This window comes from Anabrus simplex, chromosome 3 (assembly GCF_040414725.1).
Source record: "Anabrus simplex isolate iqAnaSimp1 chromosome 3, ASM4041472v1, whole genome shotgun sequence".
In the NCBI taxonomy this organism is placed as follows: domain Eukaryota; kingdom Metazoa; phylum Arthropoda; class Insecta; order Orthoptera; family Tettigoniidae; genus Anabrus; species Anabrus simplex.
This window is the reverse complement of record NC_090267.1, coordinates 115,446,026-115,466,863: the sequence shown is the minus strand read 5'-3', so window position 1 is coordinate 115,466,863 and position 20,838 is coordinate 115,446,026. Positions and strand designations below refer to the sequence as shown.

Genomic DNA, 20,838 nt, shown 5'->3' with positions numbered 1-20,838 from the left:
CTTTAAATCATTTAACCAAAGGAATCTTGTAAATATTCAATAAACTGTAGAATTTATAGTGCAAATTACGTGACTGCAAAATCTTAATATGCAGATTTTATGTTTTAAAATTACATGTAATTTCTAAGGCTTTTTAAAAATGTGAACATTATTTCATGAATGGTGTTTCAGTTTTGTGACTAAATTTGTGGTAGTGAAAGGAGTACCTTTACCTCCACCCTCCTTTAGTGTTGAAACATTGTCACATTAGGAGTGGTACCTTCACATACAGTAAGCTTAATCTTACTTCGAAGCTCTTTTACTCCTCCTCAATTAGGTTCTAATTTTGTTGAAGGGTATACTTGATTAGTTTATAAAATAACCTTCATTCTGTCATTGTCATTCATTTAATCAATTATCTTTTCGGATATAGATGTTTTACTTGTCCATTTCAGGGTCGTGAAGGAATGACAGCCTACTACCTGACAAAGGGTTGGGCTGGCTTGGTGGTTATGGTGGAAAACCGTCATGAAAATAAATGGATTCATGTCAAATGTGATTGTCAGGAGAGCTATAATGTTGTATCCACTCGCGGAGAGCTGCGTACCGTTGACTCTGTTCCTCCGTTGCACAGGTTGGTTATTCAACATAATTTTATGAAAGCTATATCTTTAAAATGTTTGTACTGAAGTTCACTCATGAAGAGCTTACTGCTGAGGTGCTACTTAAAGTCAGACTGTGTTCAAGATGGTGCCTTCACCCTTGCAAGATAATTAAATATATTTGCTTGTTCAATCTGGAAGCAGAGATCTGCCTGGGCTTGAACTAATGTGTAATCTTAGCATCTCAAAAAAAAAAAAACCCACCAACATAATGGCAACTTAGAAATGCTCTTAATGGAACTATTGTAATGTACAGCACTGTAAATTCACTATTTCCCTTTGGAAAAATTAAACATTATATCCCAGGTATTTCTGGAATTACTAGAGCCAACCTAGCTCATTTTGGTTTTGACCTGGGGTTTAATGCCAGATGCTCTTCTTGGTGCCACATGATGTTTCAGGTGTGAATAGGGAACATGCATGATCCGGGGTTTTAATTAAAAATATGCTAATCTGATTCAAAATTTCATGCAGAATTCAAAAATGTGATCAGAATGTACAAATAATAACTCCAAACATGATAAAAATCTACGAAAATGTCACGTCACGCAAGTACGCGATCTCATTGGTCTGACGTCATCGTACAGGTTGACTGAATTAGCAGACGAAATAACACATAGTGTGCTGTGAGAAGCAGGATACACTTCGCGTATTTCTACTTTATGTTAGTGTCTGGTATGGTTAAATTCGAGGTCTATACATTGGATAATAATCTGAGTGGTATATTTTAGACTTAAAATGAATCCTGCACAGACAGTGAGGCTGAAAACTTATAAATGGTGTATAGTTCCGATGTGCAATAGCACATCGCATACCATCCCAAACAAATTGTTTATAAATGTTCCAAAGACGCTAAAACTAGGGAGAAATGGATTTTGGCGAGCCGGAGAAATGCTGGTGATATATCGGAAAAGTCTACAGTTCATTTTTTTGAAGATTTTCACGTAAGATGAATTAGTTCGAATTTTCAAATCACTTTTCCATGTCAGCTGTTCTAGTGGTAAAACTTTAAATTTTAATGTATAATGCTTTATTTAAATGCTTCAATTACATCTTGGAATATGAAAGTAATAAACATTGCATTAAATAATGCTGATTATTAAAGTATTCTCCAAACCTAACCTATGTTTTGGGTGATCCATGTCAAGCTAATAAATCAAAGGGGTTATGAACCATTTTGACAGCTCTAATTCTACCAATATATCTTGGCATGGGACAGTTATGTATGTCTTTATTGAAGACCTTAATTGGTAAAGAAATTTAGGCTATATCTAAATACTCTATAATGTGACAAAGAATAGGCGTGTACATCATGAAAGGAAACAACGTGAATTTATGTATAACTCTACACAAAACCAATGCTTGTCTGTTGGGGTCTTATAAGTTAACAATGCTCAATTATAATAATTATCATAATATTAATGAAATAAATAACATAATTGCACACAGGTGAAAATAGTGATGTGTCTAAAATATTATGCAACTTAGCCTAAGTTTTAGGTTATACAAGCCAAGTCAATAAACCGAAGGGTAAAAATACCGCGCGAGTTGGCCGTGTGGTTAGGAGCGCGCAGCTGTGAGCTCGCATCCGGGAGATAGTGGGTTTTGAACCCCACTGCCGGCAGCCCTGAGGATGGTTTCCCGTGGTTTCCCATTTTCACACCAGGCAAATGCTGAGGCTGTACCTAAGGCCACGGCCACTTTGTTCCTATTCCTAGGCCTTTCCTGTCCCATCGTCGCCATAAGACCTATATGTGACGGTGTGTCGTAAAGCAAACAGCAAAACAAAAAAAAAAAGTAAAAGTCACAGCACCCAAAGACATTCCTGTATTGAGCGACTAAAATGTCTCCAGGACACTTTTCTTTCCTGATATGCTCAGCTTGTTAAAAGCCAAATGTAATTAATGTTATTGGCTTCACGCCCCGCTAACTACTTCTACGATTTTTGGGAGACGCCGATGTGCAGGAATTTAGTCCTGCAGGAGTTCTTTTACGTGCCAGTAAATCTACCGACACGAGGCTGACGTATTTGAGAACCTTCAACTACCACCGGACTGAACCAGGATCGAACCTGCCAAATTGGGGTCAGAAGGCCAGCACCTCAACCGTCTGAACCACTCAGCCCGACTTGTGAAAACTAGATGAAGTCATATTTATCTTTATCATGTTTAATTTTTTCCCTCCACAAAGATATTTAATTCTCTTTCATGGACCCCGGAAGTGGGTAGGCCAGTTGTCCCAACCATAAATATTTTGTTTTTGTTTTGGGAATGATAGATTAGATATAGCCCTATAGTACTATGATCTTTCTTTCTTTCTTAATCAGTTTATCCTTCAGGGTTGGTTTTCTCTCGGACTCAGCGAGGGATTTCACCTCTACCACTTCAAGGGCAGTGTCCTGGAACGTGAGACTTTGAGTATGGTGATGAAACTGATGAAGAGGGCCATTACAGTACCTCGCCCAGGCGGCCTCACCTGTTATGCTCAACAGGGGCCTTGTTGGAGGATGGGAGGATCGGAAGGGATAGACAAGGAAGAGGGAAGGAAACGGCCGTGGCCTTAGGTGCCTGGAGGAGAAGTAGGAAAATACGAGAAACCACTTCGAGGATGGCTGAGGTGGGATTCGAAACCGTTCTACTCAGTTGACCTCCCGAGGCTGAGAAGAGCCCGTTCCAGCCCTCGTACTATTTGTTTTCAACTTTCATGGCAGAGCCGGGAATCGAAACCGGACCTCCGGGAGTAGCACACATTAACCACTACACCACAGAAGCGGACTAGTACTATAATGCTACCTATATGTTTATGTTAGTGCTGAAATCCGATTTCTTACTTAACTAATGCTGAAAGCCCGAAAATGTAATGTTATTCTTTAATAGGGGAATCAGTCTAGAAGGAAATGTTGAAAGTGATGTGATATCTATCCAGGTTCGTTGTTATCCTAATACTATGGGTTACAGTACATTGCACGTATATAAAAGACGCCACTTACAAACTTGCTTGTTATCCGCGAATTTCTGCGGCCACAAAAGTCACATTTTTCTAGAATGATGACATCTACACATGGTAGATTGTCTGACTGTACTGTTTTGAACGTTTCTTCTGTCATTTCAAAGTTATTCGCGATCATGAATAATAAACAATCGGCTTTTAGCAACGGCTGATGCACAACGGCTGGTAGAGCTCCATGCGGTACTGGATCGTGACGTCACAGCGCGCCGCTTAAGCCAGAGGCCGTTTCACTCGCCTTGCGGAAAGGCACTATTAAATATTTTTTTAATGGTATAAAACAAGGCAACATACCACAATGTAATACGTTTACGTACTATTTCATTGGTGTACTTTTCTAAAAAAATATTTTTGAAAATGATGCATGTACCGGGCGGTACACCTCTACACCGTTTATTTAAAAGTTGCGCCAGTTGAAACTCCTCTTCTGGAGGAAGGTTGAACTTTATCTATTCTATTAATTCTCTACTTTCTCAGAAGATGTCACCACGTGGAAAATTTTGAGTTTGTGAACTGTGTCCCTTTTGATGTGTTTTTGTTTCGCTTGAAGTAAGAAGTGTGAACTTTCTCTTCTAGAGGACACTACTGAAGAATTACAATAGTGCAACCTAGTGCGAAATCAAAGAACTATTTTGTTGGAGAAATTTTTATTTCAAGAGTTTGTTCTTTGTTAAATTTCCTTCTGTCATGGTTTAAGTTGGCTGTATACCCCTCTTTTTCCCCTTATTTTGGATCTAGCCAATCCCGAATTTCTTTAATTAATTTTCCACCAATAATGTGTTTCTTCTTCCTCTATGTAGGGGTTTCTTTCCCTAGCCAATAAAGATTTTGTGGGAGGGTGTTTTCTTTCCCCTAACGCCTAGAATCTTCCGCGAGAGGATATAAACTGCTGATTTTGGGGTCTCCGGGCCACTTCTGTTCCATCTTTCAGTGTATTAAGTACATAGCAGGAGGCGGGAAGCGCCTCTTTCTTCTTCAGCCGTTCAACACCAGGTAATGGCCTATTAATAACTTCTTTTCTTGCTAGGTTGGCAGTTTAACACTCGCGGCGGGTTCGAAGCATTTCCATCATGTAACCTTTTCCTAAAATGTAATTACTCTTTTCATCTTTTTCTTGTAAAGCTACATATTGGGATAGAGAGTGCTAACCCTCTTGAGCTCCCACTCACATTTGTTTTGAGGTGAACTTATTTTCTCAAACTATTCTTCGTTTATGTAATGTAAGGCGTTCTTCTCTAAGTCACCTCTGTAGTATGGGATTAGCCCTTGCGTTAGCGGCCCAGAGCCAGATTAGGTTTTAAAAAAAACAAAGTGTATTAGGAGTGCAAGATCGCCTCCTCTCAAATTGTTATTTTAGAGGTCATGTAATCAACCTTCTTTTCATGTAATAGACCTCTGTAGGTTGGGTATTTTACCCCTGTGAATACGTCCTTAGAGGACAGCTTGAAGGTAGAGTTTGGTGTGGCCTTTGAGAGGCTTAAATTTTAAGAGCGGATCGCTCTTTTGATAATGGAGTGTCATATGCCTCGTGGAGGCTTTTCTGTGTAATTCGGAGCCAGGGGCTCCTAGGGATGAATGGGGTTTTCTGCCCCTCTGTTAAAACTTGTGTTTGTGGTAAAACTGAGCTGATCGCTGAAGTCAGGGCGTGAAGCCCAAAACCTGTAAATATTGTATCTCCCCTTGTTTTGCTACATTGTACCTGCCATGTCTGTTATTGCTTTGTTTTTGAAAAGAAAATATAACCTAGTTAAATTTTAAATTAATTTTACATTAACTTTGATTCCGTAGTTTGAAACCCATTCACGCCCGCACCTTCTTACGCCTCTACCTACCGCTAAAACACGGTAACAAGTGGTAGCAGAGCGTGGTTGAATGGGTCTCAATTTAGCCCCTTTTGACGGCTAAACATTGCTTTGATTCGAACTCTAACAATTGTCTCAGTTGCTGGAATTTTTTTGAGTTTTTCAAAATTGTTCTGTCATCATGCCCGGCCCTCGCGATGTTCTCCTCCTTAACTACTTGCGCAAAGAGGAGTTGATATATGAGTTAACTATCAGAAACGTTCAATCTGGAGGCACGGTTGCAATAGACACTAACAAGCTTAGAGAGTCCCTTGATTTGCCCATTTCCATCCCCAATTTGGGAGAGAAAGAAATTGATGACTCTCTTTCCACGATTGTCGAGAATATTACTGGGCTTGCATCGGTAGTCAGCTTTTTTGATGAAAACGATCCATCTCCTAATCAAATTAAGCGTGTGCAAGGCAGGCTGTATCACTTTGCAAATAGAGTTAATGATCTGTGGTCTCTAAAGGTGAATGACGTTCAGAGGAAGCAAGCTAATACGCTCCTTGAAACTATTTCTGAATTGTCTAATAAGGTCACTCAATTGCTAACCGGCGAAGCTCCTCCCAAAACTGATCAACCCGCCACGGTGAATGTAGGTAACGAGGAAGAGCCTCCTCAGGGAGAAGTCAATAGGATAACCGTTGCTGCTCAAACTATCTCTGCCCCATCGAACAACGAATCTGAACGCCGTGTGTCATTGAGTAACATCCGCTCTGAATTAACTTCTTTGCCATTGAAACCTTTAACGACTATGTCACCTGGGTTCAGCAGCTTGCCTCATCCATTGGCAATGTTGCTTAGAGGTATCTCTAAGTTTTCCGTCAACACCACCAGTGACGTAATTTCATTTTTAAGATTTCTAGTGGAATTTCAGGATCATGCCCTTGTGTTTTCTCTTTCCCCATGTCAAATTTTGCAAATTATCTATCCTTATGCTATTGGTGTTCTATCTGACAAAATAGTTAGAGCCATCGCTGAGCAATCTTCTATTGAGGATTTCCATGCCCATTTGCTAGCTAACTTCATCCCGGCTAGGGCCAGGTCCTCCCTTATTCAGAAATACTATTATCGGGTACAGCGCTTGGATGAAAACCTGGCAGACTTCATCCAAGATATTAAGTTTTATACTAGGGTGTTTGCTCTTCACTTCCCTGAGGATCAAATTGTACAAGCTATTGTGGAAGGTATTTCACCATCCTATAGGTCATATTTGTGTTTCGCGGCGTGCCCGCAAACGTTCTCGGAACTTGAAGCATTGGCAGTCTCAGCGGAAGGAGTTAGATACGCCGATTCTTTGCGTGTCGCGAAAGAACCCCCGCCTTCCTTTAGTAACACTCGGCCTCCACCTCGCCGACCAGTCAATCCCCGTAAATGTTATGCTTGCGGGTCGCCTGACCATCTGCGGAATAAGTGTCCTCTGATCAAGTCAAGTGGGACAAGGAATGGAGCAGGGTCATCACAAGGCTGTTTTAAGTGTGGGGCCTTCTCACATATCGCCAAGAATTGCCCAAACTCAAATAGCACCCCCTCCTGCTCAACTTCTGGTGCAAATTCCAGCTATGCCAATAATAAAAAGTGACTAGTGGCGTCGGCTGAGCCGACTAATCCATCTTCCCGAGACTCAGCCCCTAGTAAACAGGTTGTAAATGCAGAGAACGACCAGCCTTCAAATTCTTCTTTTGAATGCCCTAAAGAATGTCTTAGGATTGCGGCGGATACCCCCGCACCTGTTCCTTTTCTTAAGATTGAGGTAAATAACGAGCCTATAACAGCTCTCTTAGATTCAGGCAGTGTTTGTTCCATTATTTCGGCTGATTGGTATTCTAAATTGAAATCTGTTTGTAAACTCCCTGACTATGACTCATCTCCTGTTAAATATGTTTCGGCTAATTCATCTCCATTAGAAATTCTAGGTTCCTTACATGTCAAAATTCGGGTTTTTAAATTTACATGGAAGATCAAATTGTTTGTGGCCAAGCATTTGTCTTGCCCCATCATACTGGGAGCGGACTTCATGTCTCACACTGGTCTGGTGCTCGATCTTCAGAGTAAATCGTGCACATTCAAATTTGCCTCTAACTGTAAAATCCCTCTATTAAAGTGTAATTCTGCATCATGTTCATCTATTTCGCCTACCCAGGATGAGATGTTGTTAGACCTTAGACATCTACCTGAGGAGCAGGCTGATAGTATTCGCAAATTGTGTCAGTCGTTTCCCGAGGTGGTCTCTGATACTCTTGGTGTTACTGACCTTATTGAATACAAAATTGAGGTCACGGATTCGATTCCTGTTCGCTTTCCACCGTATAGGCTATCTCCACCTAAAATGAAGGCTCTGAAAGAAATCATCGATCAGATGTTGAAGGATGGTATTATTAGGCCCTCTAAGTCAGCGTATTCTTCGCCTATTTTTCTAGTCCCGAAACCCCAAGGAGGCTTCAGGCCTGTTATTGATTACAGGGCTCTCAATCGGAAGGTGGTGTTGCAATCTGTGCCCCTTCCCGACCTTCATTCTTGCTTTTCATGGTTTCGTAAGGCCAAGTTCTTCACCATCTTGGACTTGAATCAGGCCTATAATCAAATTCCCCTTGCCGAAGAGTCTAAACATCTTACAGCGTTTGCCACGGACTGGAATTTATATGAATACAACCGCGTGCCTTTCGGGCTCCCCACGGGGGCAGCTGTGCTCACTAGGCTACTAGATAGGGTCTTTTCCGACATCAAATTTGAGTACTTATATCACTACTTGGATGATGTCGTCGTATTTTCCGAAACCTTTGAAGAACATCTAGATCATTTGCGAGAAGTTCTCAATCGCCTTCGTAAGGCTGGGTTAACTGTTAAGTTGTCCAAGGTTGCCTTTGCTAAGCCCTCTATGTCATTCCTAGGGCATATTGTGTCACCTGATGGTGTAGCAGTCGATCATTCTAGAACACAGGCCATCCGTGATTTTAAACCTCCTAAGGACATCAAAGGTATCGCTAGATTCATTGGTATGGTGAATTTCTTCAGGAAGTTTATTCCTAACTTCGCTAATAGAGCGGCGCCCTTAAACCTTCTTCGTAGGAAAGGCATCAAATTCGAGTGGGGACCTTCTCAACAAGCCGCTTTCGAAGATCTTAAATTAGCTCTCTGTAATGCCCCTGTACTTGCTATGCCTGATTTCTCGAAGAAATTCATTGTCCAAACGGACGCGTCGTCGTCAGCTGTAGCTGCAGTCCTTCTTCAAGAGACTGAACTAGGGAGGCGTCCCATCGCCTATGCATCTAGGACTCTATCGGTTCAAGAAGCCAAGTATTCCATCTATGAGCTCGAAGGGTTGGCAGTCTTATTCGCCTTAGAAAAGTTCCGTCTCTATCTGGAACATGTCAAATTCGACCTGGAGACAGATAATCAAGCCTTCAGCTGGGTCTTAGGTAGGCCGCGTCGTACTGGTCGTATAGCCCGTTGGGCCATCCGTATTTCTGCCTTCCAATTTGATGTACGACATATCAGAGGTACCGAAAATGTTGTTGCTGATGGACTCAGCCGTATGTTTCATAACGACGTCGAGACCCACGAACCGGTCGATAGTTCATCACCTTCCGAGTCCATACTATCTGGTGTTAATGCCATCTTAACAGGTGCTCCCATGCTTTTTAGGGATATTGAGAAATACCAACGTGAAGATCCGACGCTGGCTCCTATAATGGAAACCCTTTCTTCTGGGGAACATGTTGTCCCTTATGTTCTGAGGAATGGTGTTCTATGTTGCCCTTCGAGGCATGATAAGTTGATGAAAGTTGTTGTTCCAGCGGTTCTTGTACCTATGATCTTCAAATACTATCATGAGACCCCATTGGGGGGGCATCTTGGAATCTTTAAAACTCGTGAAAAGATTCGTGAAATGTTCATATGGAAAGGTATGGACGGTGAAATTCGAGAACTTGTAAAAGCTTGTAAATCTTGTTTGATCAGTAAACCCACCATGTCCACTAAAGTAGGCCTTTTGTCTTCTCATCAAGCGTCGCGCCCCATGGAACGCCTGTATATCGATTATGTGGGACCCTTCCCCCAGTCAAAGGGTAATGCCAACAAGTTCATCTTTGTGTGTGTAGATGGTTTTACAAGATTTTCCTGGTTATTTCCGACTAAGCTGGCTACCGCTCAGTCCACCATTACTTGCCTAAATTCTATTTTTGCTTCTTTTGGTCCGTGCCAATACATTGTATCTGATAATGCTAAAGCTTTTACATCAAATCTGTTTCGTAAATTCTGTTTTGACTTGTCCATCTCTCATGTAACTACATCTGCTTATTACCCTCAACCATCTCTGGCTGAACGGGTTAACCGCAATCTCAGGTCCGCACTTATTGCCTATCATCATGAAGATCATTCTAGGTGGGACACGTCCCTGCATTGGTTAGCTTTTGCCTTGAATTCGGCGGTTCATGAATCTCACAAATTTACTCCAGCTTCTTTGATGTTTAAGTTCGTTCCCAACACGCCGCTCTCTAACCTCTGGTCTCTGAATGACATTCTGCCCGAGACAATAGATCCGGACAACATTAAAGATCTTTGGAAGAAGGCTAAAGCTAATCTTAAAGTGTCTCATAAAAAGGTTAGGGAAAGGTATGATCGTGGACGGAGACCCACCACTTTGAAGGTAGGTGACCAGGTTATGGTCAAAAATTTTGTTCCCGCGGGCAAGCTTGCCCCCAGATTTCATGGGCCTTGTATCATTCTCGATTTTCTTACGCCGGTTACCTTATTGCTAAGTAATCCAGCCACCGAGAGGATATTTAGGGTTCACCTGTCCCAGGTGAAACCGGTGTAATTTCTGTGTTAACTTGCTTCATATTATTTTGAAAGGATATGAAGGTTATATTTTTTTTTTGAGTTTCACTTTTAAGGCATTCTGCCCCTTCTGTAATATTTTGGTTTTAGATGTAAGCCTTGTGTAAAACCTGCCCCGACCCGTTAAACTGCCATCCTGTTCTTGCCACGGCCATTACCACGCTCCCGTCTCCTGCTCCACCTTACACGGTGGCTTCATAATAGTAAATGCCATGGATATCTACACGCCGCTGGCCCCTCAACCTCTCCACAAGCCTGTACCCTCAAAGGAAATGATTGTCCAACACAATTCTGCCGCCTAGCTTTAATGTTTCAGCGCCCCCGCAGCCGCGCAGCGCCGTGCAGCGACTGGGGAGGGGGATGGGCCCCCTCCTCTCCAGCGAGGACGACATGTGCACGGCGAGCCGGAGCTCACCTCCCGGCCAAGGCTAATGTGCGGCGCACGACCTGCTACATGCCCGCAGCCTGTATCTGTTCACCGCGGGCGCGGCGTACTTCAACACCTCTGCTCCCCTCATAGTGCGGGCGAGCGGTATCTCAGGGTACTTGAGGGGTCCGAGCGGCCTCCGTTGGACGCAAGCTGCAACGGCCGGTCCGGCCATTCGACTCAATCTACATCAACTACATGGACAGTCACCATAAGCAATAACTACACTTGGGAATTCAACTACAATATTTGGTGGACATTGCAAAATTTTTCTTCACCTTTAAGTATTAAAAGTTTATCTTCAGAAATTCAAATTCTACAAACATAAAGACTTTCATTCACCTGCAACAACAACATTTTGAAACTGAATTAAGAAATCTTGTAAATGCTTCTGCTATCTATCTTCGTATCAACATCATTTCTTGGACTTTGTTTCAAACTGATTTCATGTGTCACCCCTGGAGGAACTTTTGGGGGGGGAGGTCTGTACCGGGCGGTACACCTCTACACCGTTTATTTAAAAGTTGCGCCAGTTGAAACTCCTCTTCTGGAGGAAGGTTGAACTTTATCTATTCTATTAATTCTCTACTTTCTCAGAAGATGTCACCACGTGGAAAATTTTGAGTTTGTGAACTGTGTCCCTTTTGATGTGTTTTTGTTTCGCTTGAAGTAAGAAGTGTGAACTTTCTCTTCTAGAGGACACTACTGAAGAATTACAATAGTGCAACCTAGTGCGAAATCAAAGAACTATTTTGTTGGAGAAATTTTTATTTCAAGAGTTTGTTCTTTGTTAAATTTCCTTCTGTCATGGTTTAAGTTGGCTGTATACCCCTCTTTTTCCCCTTATTTTGGATCTAGCCAATCCCGAATTTCTTTAATTAATTTTCCACCAATAATGTGTTTCTTCTTCCTCTATGTAGGGGTTTCTTTCCCTAGCCAATAAAGATTTTGTGGGAGGGTGTTTTCTTTCCCCTAACGCCTAGAATCTTCCGCGAGAGGATATAAACTGCTGATTTTGGGGTCTCCGGGCCACTTCTGTTCCATCTTTCAGTGTATTAAGTACATAGCAGGAGGCGGGAAGCGCCTCTTTCTTCTTCAGCCGTTCAACACCAGGTAATGGCCTATTAATAACTTCTTTTCTTGCTAGGTTGGCAGTTTAACACTCGCGGCGGGTTCGAAGCATTTCCATCATGTAACCTTTTCCTAAAATGTAATTACTCTTTTCATCTTTTTCTTGTAAAGCTACATATTGGGATAGAGAGTGCTAACCCTCTCGAGCTCCCACTCACATTTGTTTTGAGGTGAACTTATTTTCTCAAACTATTCTTCGTTTATGTAATGTAAGGCGTTCTTCTCTAAGTCACCTCTGTAGTATGGGATTAGCCCTTGCGTTAGCGGCCCAGAGCCAGATTAGGTTTTAAAAAAAACAAAGTGTATTAGGAGTGCAAGATCGCCTCCTCTCAAATTGTTATTTTAGAGGTCATGTAATCAACCTTCTTTTCATGTAATAGACCTCTGTAGGTTGGGTATTTTACCCCTGTGAATACGTCCTTAGAGGACAGCTTGAAGGTAGAGTTTGGTGTGGCCTTTGAGAGGCTTAAATTTTAAGAGCGGATCGCTCTTTTGATAATGGAGTGTCATATGCCTCGTGGAGGCTTTTCTGTGTAATTCGGAGCCAGGGGCTCCTAGGGATGAATGGGGTTTTCTGCCCCTCTGTTAAAACTTGTGTTTGTGGTAAAACTGAGCTGATCGCTGAAGTCAGGGCGTGAAGCCCAAAACCTGTAAATATTGTATCTCCCCTTGTTTTGCTACATTGTACCTGCCATGTCTGTTATTGCTTTGTTTTTGAAAAGAAAATATAACCTAGTTAAATTTTAAATTAATTTTACATTAACTTTGATTCCGTAGTTTGAAACCCATTCACGCCCGCACCTTCTTACGCCTCTACCTACCGCTAAAACACGGTAACAATGCATGTTCCCAATTATACCCCAGGTTCAACCAGGATTCAAACCTCAGCCATTTGGGTGGAAAGCTATCAGCTAAGCCACTGTTCAATTCATGCCCCATAACTTCACCATAATCTCTCCTACAAAACTCTTTGTCTTTATTGAAAACAAAAATAGGTACTTATTGTCCTTTCGTCATAAGATGTGTGACTCGTTTACTCTTACTGAATACCAGTTTAGATTGCATGTTTTACTGGAAGAAGTGAGGGGACATGTGGTGACAGATGGGAATTAGTATGATTTCATTATAAAGACCTTCAGAAACAATTAGTTAAGTGAGAACTGCTTCAAGAAGGAATGAGGAGGGCTGTTGGTTAACAGAGTTTGGTAACCTGTCTTCCATGCACAGCAGTACAAAAATATAGCTCTGCTAGCTACACTATGTAAGTCTTGATAACACCAATCTGAGAGAGATAGTCCTTACTAGTGCCACCATGTAGCCTTCTTGCTGATATAAAAATACAGGTGTGCATTCTGCTCATGGCATTTCATTTTGAGAAGAGCTTGAGCAGAGTAATTGAAATACTGATTTATGTACAATGCCAGAATTGCCTAATATCCCAAATGTAAGCTACACTTTTCAGCCTTGAAAGTTTACACTGGTGGTGGTGGTGGTGGTGGTGGTGGTGGTGGTGGTGGTGGTTGTTGTTGTTGTTGTTGTTGTTGTTGTTGTTGTTGTTGAACTGTATGGGCAATATTGCTAAGAAAATTACTAAAGCAATTGCTAAAATCTCAGTAAAAATCTTGTTTGTTTTGCATATCCTTGTTCAGAATTTAAATTTTGAAAGAAAAAAAAAATCCACATGTTGTATTCATGCAGAACCTCAGATTATACAGTCCTGTGAAAATTAATTAGAACATGACAATAGCATACACATTATGGTTTTTCTAAAATAATCTATTATATACATTTAATCTTTGTTAAGACCTAATATGTCCTCTTTTCTGTTTTGTAAGTAACATTGCATGCTTTGACAGATTCCTCAAGCTTTGAGCACATTATTTTTGAGTTCATCATCATACACCACACTCCAATTAGAGAGACTCTATTGTGTGTATTTTTGTGAAACATTCAAGTTTTGTGAGTCTCCTTTTGCAGATGGCCCACATGTTTTCTGTGTGATTAATATCAGGTGGGTTACCTAACCATTCTAACACATGAATAATGTTGGTATACTGTTGCTTCACGTCCATAGGTTAAACCTTAAAAAGCCCTACACGTGACCCCTGGGTGGTGCTAAGGAAGCAACAACATTGGCTTCTGGACCTATCTTCTAAAGATCTCCCAGCAAATATGCAAACTGTACAAAGTAATCCACTCAACGGCTCTTTTAAGAGCCAATTGACTCAAAAGCTTGGACATGGTATTAAAATTTGCCAATTGAATATTGAAGGTAGCAGTAGACCTAAGTGTGATGTTTTGTCAAAATTGCTACGTAATAATGACATTGATCTGGTACTCATTCAAGAAACACATGCTGCTACAGAAGATGAGCTAAGCAAGAGAGGGAAGATTTATGGTTATAGTATTATTGGTGCTACCTTTGACAATGTATATGGTATTGCTACATATGCCCGAAACAACTTGGAGCAGGTTGAATTCATATCATCTAGTACAATTAATAATATTCATACTGTAACAATAAAACTGCAAGATGTAACCATCGTAAATATCTACAAACCTCGAGCTATCTGCTGGCTAACCCCAGCTCTTCCAGATGCAAGTCATCCAACTATCTATGCTGGCGACTTCAACAGCCATCATGAAACTTGGAAATATGCAAGAAACGATGATTGCGGCATAGCTTTAGTAGAATGGTCAGAAGACCAAAATGTACATCTTATATTTGATGCAAAAGACAAAGGCACGTTTAGTTCTGCTGCATGGAAGCGAGAGTCCAACCCAGCCCTCTGTTTCGTCACATGTGACTCTGTTGGCCACCCTCAACCCATGATGAGAGAAGTTTTGGGGGACTTCCCAAATAGTCAACACAGACCAATCTTCCTTGAGATGGGCATCTCTGTTCCCTTAATTAGATCTTTCCCACGCCCACGATGGAACTTTAAAAAGGCAAACTGGACGAAATTCTCTGAAGAGCTGGACAAATGCATCAGATGGATTCCGGCAACCAGCGATAATTATCAGAGATTTGTAGAGCTTGTGAAATCTGTAGCCAAAAAGCACATCCCAAGAGGCTACAGGAAAGAATACGTTCCTGGATGGATTGAACAGAGCGATGCCCTATACAAAGATTTTCTTGAAACAGGTGCCCATACGACTGGTGAGGAGCTATTACGGAGTCTGGATGAAAATCATAGACAGAAATGGCCAGGCAGGCATCTATTTTTGGAAATGAGACATAGCTCTCATAGTGCATTGGCACTGCTTTTGGCTTCAAATAGCCTATGCAGTGGCCTCCACGGTATGCACTAGCCTTGCGCCTTGGGTGGTGTGCTGAGTCCCAACTGACGAGCCTGACTTGGCACACGAGGGCGAAACGCAGGCAACCAAGAATGAGTTGGCTGGAAAATTTATAATGTCCAATAACGGACCATTATATTGGTATTATATTGGTATTATATATTGAAACCTGGCAAACCAAAAGATATACCACAAAGCTACGGACCAATCGCTCTCCTCAGTTGTTGCTATAAACTCCTTGAAAGACTACTATACAACAGAATCAGCATTGTAATTAATCAACATATCCCTATTGACCAAGCTGGTTTTAGGCAGAATCGTAGCAACAGTTGAAAACCTCCGCTGTTTTTCTGGATCTCTCTGCTGCTTATGACATGGTTTGGAGAGAAGGGCTGCTGTATAAACTTCTTCAGGTATTACCATGCAAAACCATGGTACAATTAATTGGAAACATGCTGAATAACAGACTCTTTCAGGTTGTTCTAGGGAAGATTGAACAATGGTCGCCCTCAAGGATCAGTCTTGGCTCCTCTCCTGTTCAATCTGCATATATCAGATTTGCCACCAACGAAATGTAGAAAATTTTGCTATGTTGATGATATAGCTTTAGCTACAAGTCATAGTAACCTGAAAGAAACGGAGAACATTTTAACTGATGACCTTTCCATTCTTAGTGACTATTTTCGGAAATAGAGACTCCAACCAAACACCAGCAAAACTGAGGTGTCCTGTTTTCATCTAAATAACAAAATGGCAAACTGTATTTTCCAAGTGTCTCTTAACGGTAAGGTCCTCAGACACAATAATTACCCAAGGTACTTAGGTATAACATTAGATCGGACACTCTCCTTCAGGCAACATCTAGTAAATACAGCAGCAAAGATTAGGAGTCGTAACAACATTCTGCAGAAGTTGTGTGGTACAACCTGGGGTGCTTCTGCAACTACCATGAGATGTTCTGCCCTTGGTTTAGTTTTCTCTGCGGCAGAATATTGTGCTCCTGTGTGGATCAACAGCTGCCATGTGAAACTTGTGGACACTCAACTCAACAACACACTGAGGATTATTTCAGGTGTAATAAGATCAACTCCTACCCACTGGCTTCCTGTCTTGAGCAACATCATGCCTCCTTCATTCCGTAGAGCACAGGCACTGTTGAGAGAATACTCCAAGATAAATGAGAACCATGACTTGTCCATCCACTCCAATATTCCTGACCTTCAGAGGAACCGGTTGAAATCTAGACATCCGCCAGTTAAGTTCGCTCAGAAGCTCACAGAAGACAATTTCAACCCCTATGCCCAATGGAAGGAAGATTGGATCTCAAAAACAGGTGAAAATCTCTGGCCTTCCTTCCCACCTAATTCGAGGTCTGATCTCCCAAGAAGAACTTGGACCATCCTTAATAGGATTCGATGTGGTCGTGGTGTCTGTGCTGCGTCTCTGTATAAATGGGGAAAGATACAATGCCCCGAGTGTGACTGTGGTGCTCCTTTTCAAACCATCGAACACATTGTAAAGGAGTGTAGCAGAAGAGCCTACCCTGGAGATTGGTTTGATTTTCTAGAGGCCAATACAGAGGCTCTAGAATGGATAACATCTTTGGACATTAAAATATAATGTACTTGCTTTCTTATTTCTGTATATATTTATATGCCATATGATAAATAAATAAATAAATAAAGTTGTTATCACTTTAAAATTTCTTCACTTTCTTTGAAGTTTGGCAATGAGCCAAATCTTACTGAGAAATTCCATCATCATGTGGAAACCTTTTCCGCAGCTCAAAACGAATTCTCCTTTCTAATATTTTGATATACTGGTCACTTTTCATCATGCCATCGACTAGCACTAAGGATCCTGGACCTTCATGTGTAGAACATCTCCAGACATCATTTTCATGGGATGTTTTATGGTCTGTTGCAAATGTGCTGAATTTGCTGGTTCATTCCTTGTTTGGCACACATATTGAAACCTCTGCTCCTGAACGTAAAAGTGATCTTGATCAGAGAAAATAACTTTTTTCCTGTTAAAATGTATTCCTTTGGAGGTTTGCTAGTTCTCCTACTTGCTAGAAGTCAGCAATGAACATAAGTCACTTACTGTCTCAGTCCCATATCACTCAATTTGCAAGCCAGCTCCACAACAGTGAGCCAGGTGTTTTACTCTTTCACTCCAGTCGACTGCTGTTATCAGTTGGGAGAAAGCTGTGCCACGTACCCGGTGGATTGCTGTAGCAGTCGTGTTGGAGCTGTGCCTCATAGCCGGTTGACTGCTGTAGAAGTCACGTGTCTTTTGGCTGTTTTCCTTTTCACTACAGTAAAATACCAGGGAAGTTCGGCCTTGGAGGTCTCCCGTGGCTGACTTGAGAGTCTATAGTTACGGCTATGATCACCAGATGTCAGGAGTAACCAGTTTGAAGATGGAAGCAATGTGTCCAGTTTGGTACTCACTTCGCGCTTAGTTGCTCCCCTCTGCTAACGTGCCTGTGCTTCTCGAATTAGCTTTCAATCGCTTTTAACCCTCGAACTGGTAGCTGACGATAGATCGGCAGGTGTGTGCCTATCTCAACCGCTGCTGACAATAAATCGTCAGGTTTGCTTTACCGGTAAATACAGCTAGAAGAAGTTGTGGATGTTTCCATTAGATAGCAGCATTTATCAGGCATGTTTTCTCCTTGGACTGTGAAATGTTTCATGTTAATACATCCATTTACGTGTGATATCTTTGAAACAAGTGAAGATCCCAATTTGTACAGCTTTGAAACACATGTTGATTTTGTTGTGATTTGTTTTCATTGTTTACTGTGTGTTATGCACACATGATGGCTACATTTTCAGATTTAAATGATGAAGATATTGTAATAGAATTAAATATATCTGTAAATTCAAGACCCACTGCAGCAGAATGGATAAGTGCTGTGGCACCTGAGGTTATGAACACCCACCGGTTAGAACTCTATCAACTACCGTACTTTTTATTGAATAATTCCTAAAGTATTAACACTATTCACTCAAAATTTGCATGCTTATCATCAGAATTAATTTCTCTACAAAATGTATGTTTTAAAAAGTTTCAGAAAACTGATTAGTCATTTATATTTAATGTGTAAGTAAAAAATATTTTTGATTTTCTAAGGCAGCATTTAAAGAAGTGGAAAACTGTAAAAAAAAATATTACATTGAGGGTAAATACAAACCACTTTTCAAATAGTCCAGTTCATGCTGAATGTTTTGGTGTATTATATGTGCATATTCTGTAAATAATACATCTCCAGACTGAAAAGTTTAGTGGACAATGCTAGCATGTTGACTTTCTTTCAGCTGTTTTTTAACACAAGTATCATAACTCTTCTGTGCGAGGAGACTAATAGATACTTTTCTCAGAAGGTGGCTGCAGGTGGAGTTCTACATTAAAAATAAAATAAAATACATTTAACCTCTTCCTGTTCTCTCCTCATGTCGCGAGCTGTATGCGGACGGGAGAGCGGAGCGAGTCAAGTATCCCATACAGCAGGCTCAGTGAGCCACTTGCTGTCTGCAATTAGAGGGTCACGCCACCGTACTCGCTACGCTGGAGTGAAAGAGTTCATTTGCTTCTTCTCAGTAGTAAATGGTTATCAGTTGGTATAGTTTTCCTCTTCCTGCCACTGTTTCCATTTTTCTTGGGTGAGATTGAGCCACTGAATAATTAGACTTATCTTGTATACACAGACATAGAATTTAGTCGCTCTATCTCTTTGGGTCATGTATGTATGTATGTATGTATGTATGTATGTATGTATGTATGTATGTATGTATGTATGTATGTATGTATGTATGTATGTATGTATGTATGTATGCCCCACCCTTGTCCTGTTTCTCTGCAGGGTTGAGTATGAAGCAAGATGAATCATCCCTCACTCCATATGAGCACTGCAGAGAGACTTGGAATTGAATCCAGATTTTTGGCATTCAATCTAGTGATTAGAAATTGTACACCACCACCTAGCCTATCCTGCCGGCCAAAATTCTGATGGTGAATTTTTTTTCAACCGGTGTGACTCAAACCGGCTAACCACATTATATAGACTTCACACCTTAATGATCATGGCTGCCAGGAGGGCTTTCTTTGTGTCACAGAAATATTCTACGATAATGCTACAATTGCACTGAGCTTCCTGGGAGTCATATCCATTGGAGATGGATGTTACAAATCTCATAAAGTAACCTCAAAATTCCTCCACATGATAATTAAATGCACTTTTAACCTAAAACATGATTGTTTACACAGAGTAGTTACTATTCATTCAATGAACAAACAATGCACAAGAAGCATGGAATCTAGCTCTCTGTTGCCAACCATTGGGAAAACTATAAAAATTAAACCTTGTTCTGATTAATTTGCATGGGACCTTACCCTCATTATATCTCTTGTATGGCTAATTACTATTATTAATATTGTATTATTAATAAAAGTCTTTTATTCTTGTTTTTATTTCTTAAATAGGCAAGTCATCATTGTGCTGACACAACTGGAAGGCAGTGGAGGCTTCTCTATTGCTCATCGTCTGACTCACAGGCTTGCAAACTCAGGAGGCCTTCATGACTGGGGACCTCCAAATACCAGCCATTGTCCTGCAATTGACAAACAAGTGGAGGGTTTGCATTCTCCACGCCTTATTACGTAGCATAAGCCTATTCCAAGACAAGAGGGGTTGATCTAATGTGATTCAGTGTTCTATTGCACTTTTATACTCTCTCCCATGAAAAGTGGAGCTAATGAGATTTAAATGCACACTCATCATGTACATCATCAGTGAATCTTGTATCAGTATAAGCTGTACATAGTTTATGGGGCAGATGTTTTCATTTTTTGAAATGTAAGGAAGCAGCGCCTTAAAATGAACTGAAACTAAGACACAGGGTTGAAACATTCCTAGATGTAAAAATATAGGTTGAAAAATTGTTATGGTTTTATTATACTTTGTTATTGCCTACTGTAGAAGCAATGTGGTGTGTTAGAATTGGATTTTGAAAGTGTTTGCCATTAATGCATACCATTGTATACAAAAATAAATTCCGGTATATGAAGTTATTGTTCCAGGTGAACCACACAATGAATGGAATTAATACAAATTTTTAACTAGAAACAAAAGCACTGTGAATTAAACAGAATCTAGAATGTAAGGCCTAGTTGTTTGGATATGAAGATGGGAATTTAGGGAAGTTGGAGACATCACATCTACATGCCTGTATCAGATGTTGCATAAAATATTGGCTGTGATATACAGTAAAAGGACATATTTGGTGAAAAGCAATTGAACAATATTCACTGGAACTTATTTTTCCAGCACAGAAAAGAGAAGACAGTGGTGACAAAACTTTGAAATGGTGGTCTGTAGACTCCTTGCATCATGCTTTAAAGAACTTGTATTGTGGAGAGGTATTCAGCATTTTAAAAGTTATGCAAGGAGAATTTGTTGAAATACAGATTTTTTCTCAGAAAAGTTTCCTTTCCCCACTCCTAGCACACTGAAAAGAAATGAAATGAGTTATCCTTCTTTATCTCCTTCATTTCTTTATCCCTAAACATGAATTCATCATTCTCCCTTACAGTATTCTAACATACATTCAAAAAGAACAAATTATGAACAATTTTCTTGTGGAAG

General features: G+C 40.8%; 1 protein-coding gene across 1 annotated transcript in view; it reads left to right on the top strand.

Annotated features, from left to right (window-relative positions):
* LOC136866679 (calpain-D) overlaps positions 1-19,857 on the top strand; it is a 137,578-nt gene extending 117,721 nt beyond the window's left edge. Inside the window, exons 11-12 of the mRNA XM_067143793.2 lie at positions 435-613; positions 19,677-19,857. Coding sequence (XP_066999894.2) covers positions 435-613; positions 19,677-19,857 — 360 coding nt within the window. The remainder of the gene's footprint in view (positions 1-434; positions 614-19,676) is intronic.
* Positions 19,858-20,838: the final 981 nt, after the last annotated feature.